The following is a 2551-nucleotide window of genomic DNA, read 5'->3' on the forward strand; positions in this document are numbered from 1 at the left end:
GGCGCGTTTTGATGTTATGGATGGCACTGAGGAAGATTTGTTATACCTTGACCAATTAAATCGTGACCGAAATCGTGTTGGAGCGATTGTGGAAAGGGGAAATCCTTTGAAGATTATGGCGACAGTAAGTTTGAAGAGAGATTTCGTCTGTCAAAAGAAACAGTGTGGTGGTTATTAAATCAAATTAATGATAGATTAGAATTTCCTATTGATCGGAATTCCCTGTTTCTCCGATAAACAAACTTTTGATTACTTTAAGGGCATATGCAACAGTTGCATTCAACATTCTTATTGGGGACAACAGTAATGTACATCCTACAACAGCACAACGAATCATCAGTGATGTATCAGACATCATAGCATCAATGTCTCCTCGCTTTATAAAATTTCCTACAAGAGAAGAAGTGCGCTCTGTGATGTATGGTTTTAGTCAATTGAACCGATTTCCTGGCGTTCTTGGTACCTTGGATTGTACCCATATAAGAATTCAGTCTCCTGGAGGACATAACACAGAACTTTTCCGCAATAGGAAATCATATTTTTCCTTTAACTGTCAAATCATTAGTGCTCACAATTTGTTAATAAGAGATATTGTCACTCGATGGCCGGGCTCTGTGCACGACGGTACCGTATTTCTCAACTGCGCTCGCAGAGCTCAATTTGAAAACGGAGAAATACCACAGGGTCACTTACTGGGAGATAGTGGTTATGCATGTAGATGCTACTTGTTAACTCCACTTTTAAATCCGCAAAATGAAGCAGAGCACCGATATAACAGGTCTCGTATTAAAACTAGAAACACTGCAGAGAGAAAATATGGTATGTGGAAGAGAAGATTTCCCATATTATCTGTAGGAATAAGATGTAATCCACAGAAAGCAATGTCAATAATTGTGGGTACGGCTGTCTTGCATAAAATTGCTAGGCGTACAAGCAGTGAAGAACCACCAGAAGATCCAGAAATTTCTCGACTTTTAAATCAGTTTCGTGATGCGAGACGCCCCAACATTGAACATAACGAACCTGTGCTACCTGGACAGCAGATGTATCGTGATCATACAATACCTGGAAGAGCAGTTCGCCGTGCTGTAATTAATGAACATTTCCGATAAACTAACAAATTCAGACATTGTTCGTAATGAAAAATTATGATTATAGTTATGGGATTTCGCCGTATTTTCAATTTTTCTGATTATTTCAGCATGTAATCTATTTTGTTTCTGCTGTCTAGCGAACATAAAAGTACTCACTGAACTGGGTGTGTGATGCAAAATTTGAGGTTTTGTTGTGCCAGGGACAGGATGTGCTGCCTACAGACAATGACCCAGCTGTTGCTTTTCTTAGATATTTTTTTTAGTGTGGAACTGTTGATAATTCATTTATTAAAGATACATTTCTTGCATCACATTGGTTGTGAAAGCAATGCAGTACTCTGTTATTTATATACATGTTCAGTTTCTGGGTATATACTTAAATTTGAGAACAAATGACTCCATTACATTTAGAGAGTGTGAAAGTAACAGCGAGTGGAATAAAATATAATGGATATTTCTGTATTATGTTCACTATAGATCCTAAACATCTCTTAAATTTTCTACTGTGACAAAAAATATGTGAATGTCCAACAGTTTTGCAAAATTAAAAGAGCACATTCTTTATTATTAGAACCTTTCAGTTTAGAAGATTATTTTACTGCACTTCTGCTCAGTATTAATGCAGTCTTATCACCTAGATTAGCTTAAACTTGTGAATATTCAGTAAACACATAGGCACACAATTAATAATACTTTGTGTAATAACATAAAGTGTCAGTTTGGGATTGTTTATTTGTTAATTGTTTCCATATTAATCACTACTCTTTGTTTACAATATGATTTTCTTCAAACATAAGTGTGTGTGGCTATAAGGTTGTGCAAAGAATTGAATTGCGTTGTTAATTCTAGTCAGTCATGTGTGTAGCAGCAGTTTACACAATATTATGTACAACTGTAAGGTATAAAAAAAATACATGAAATTGAAGACAAATTTGTGTTTAGAAATTGTCACCAAAAATAAGTTCTCATTGCTACAAAAGGCAATGGAATTTGTTAGAAATGTCTAACACTTTGGGGATCAGTGCAAGAGCAATAATTAGTTAAGGAGTGTGCTACTTCGGAAGATATGAAATCAGAACCATAATGCTGTGGGTTGACGGTACGAAGTGTCATACTTTAAGTTATTACTGAGGAAAACTTCCTCCCTCACTCTGTCACTGATATTGATGCAGTTTTTTCACGTATTTAATGTTCACCTTTACAGAAGGGAATTCCTTGTCATTGCATAGTGCCACTGAAAAATGCCTCACTACAAATACATTTGTGGCAGAAGTTATAGGCTGCCATCATAAACATTAGCAGGTGCAGAGTATTGCTAAGAAAGCCACACATGCTATGATTACTATAGCAGAAAACACTGACCCATCATAGGAATGCATTACTGAAAATGTCTTGCTACAAATTTTGTTGTGATGAAAGTTATGTGCTGACATTATAAACATTAACAGGTGCAGAGT

At 36.0% G+C, this 2551-nt stretch overlaps 1 protein-coding gene across 1 annotated transcript; it reads left to right on the forward strand.

Moving 5' to 3' along the window:
* Positions 1-365: 365 nt before the first annotated feature.
* Positions 366-1112, forward strand: LOC126359839 (putative nuclease HARBI1). Its single transcript, XM_050007664.1, has one exon. It carries the CDS (start codon positions 366-368, stop codon positions 1110-1112), a length of 747 nt encoding a protein of 248 aa, XP_049863621.1.
* Positions 1113-2551: the final 1439 nt, after the last annotated feature.

This window comes from Schistocerca gregaria, chromosome 1, assembly GCF_023897955.1.
Source record: "Schistocerca gregaria isolate iqSchGreg1 chromosome 1, iqSchGreg1.2, whole genome shotgun sequence".
Lineage (NCBI taxonomy): Eukaryota > Metazoa > Arthropoda > Insecta > Orthoptera > Acrididae > Schistocerca > Schistocerca gregaria.

Coding starts and splice junctions, on each gene's coding strand:
- LOC126359839 (XM_050007664.1), top strand. CDS start 366: ATGTCTCCTCGCTTTATAAAATTTCCTACAAGAGAAGAAGTGCGCTCT.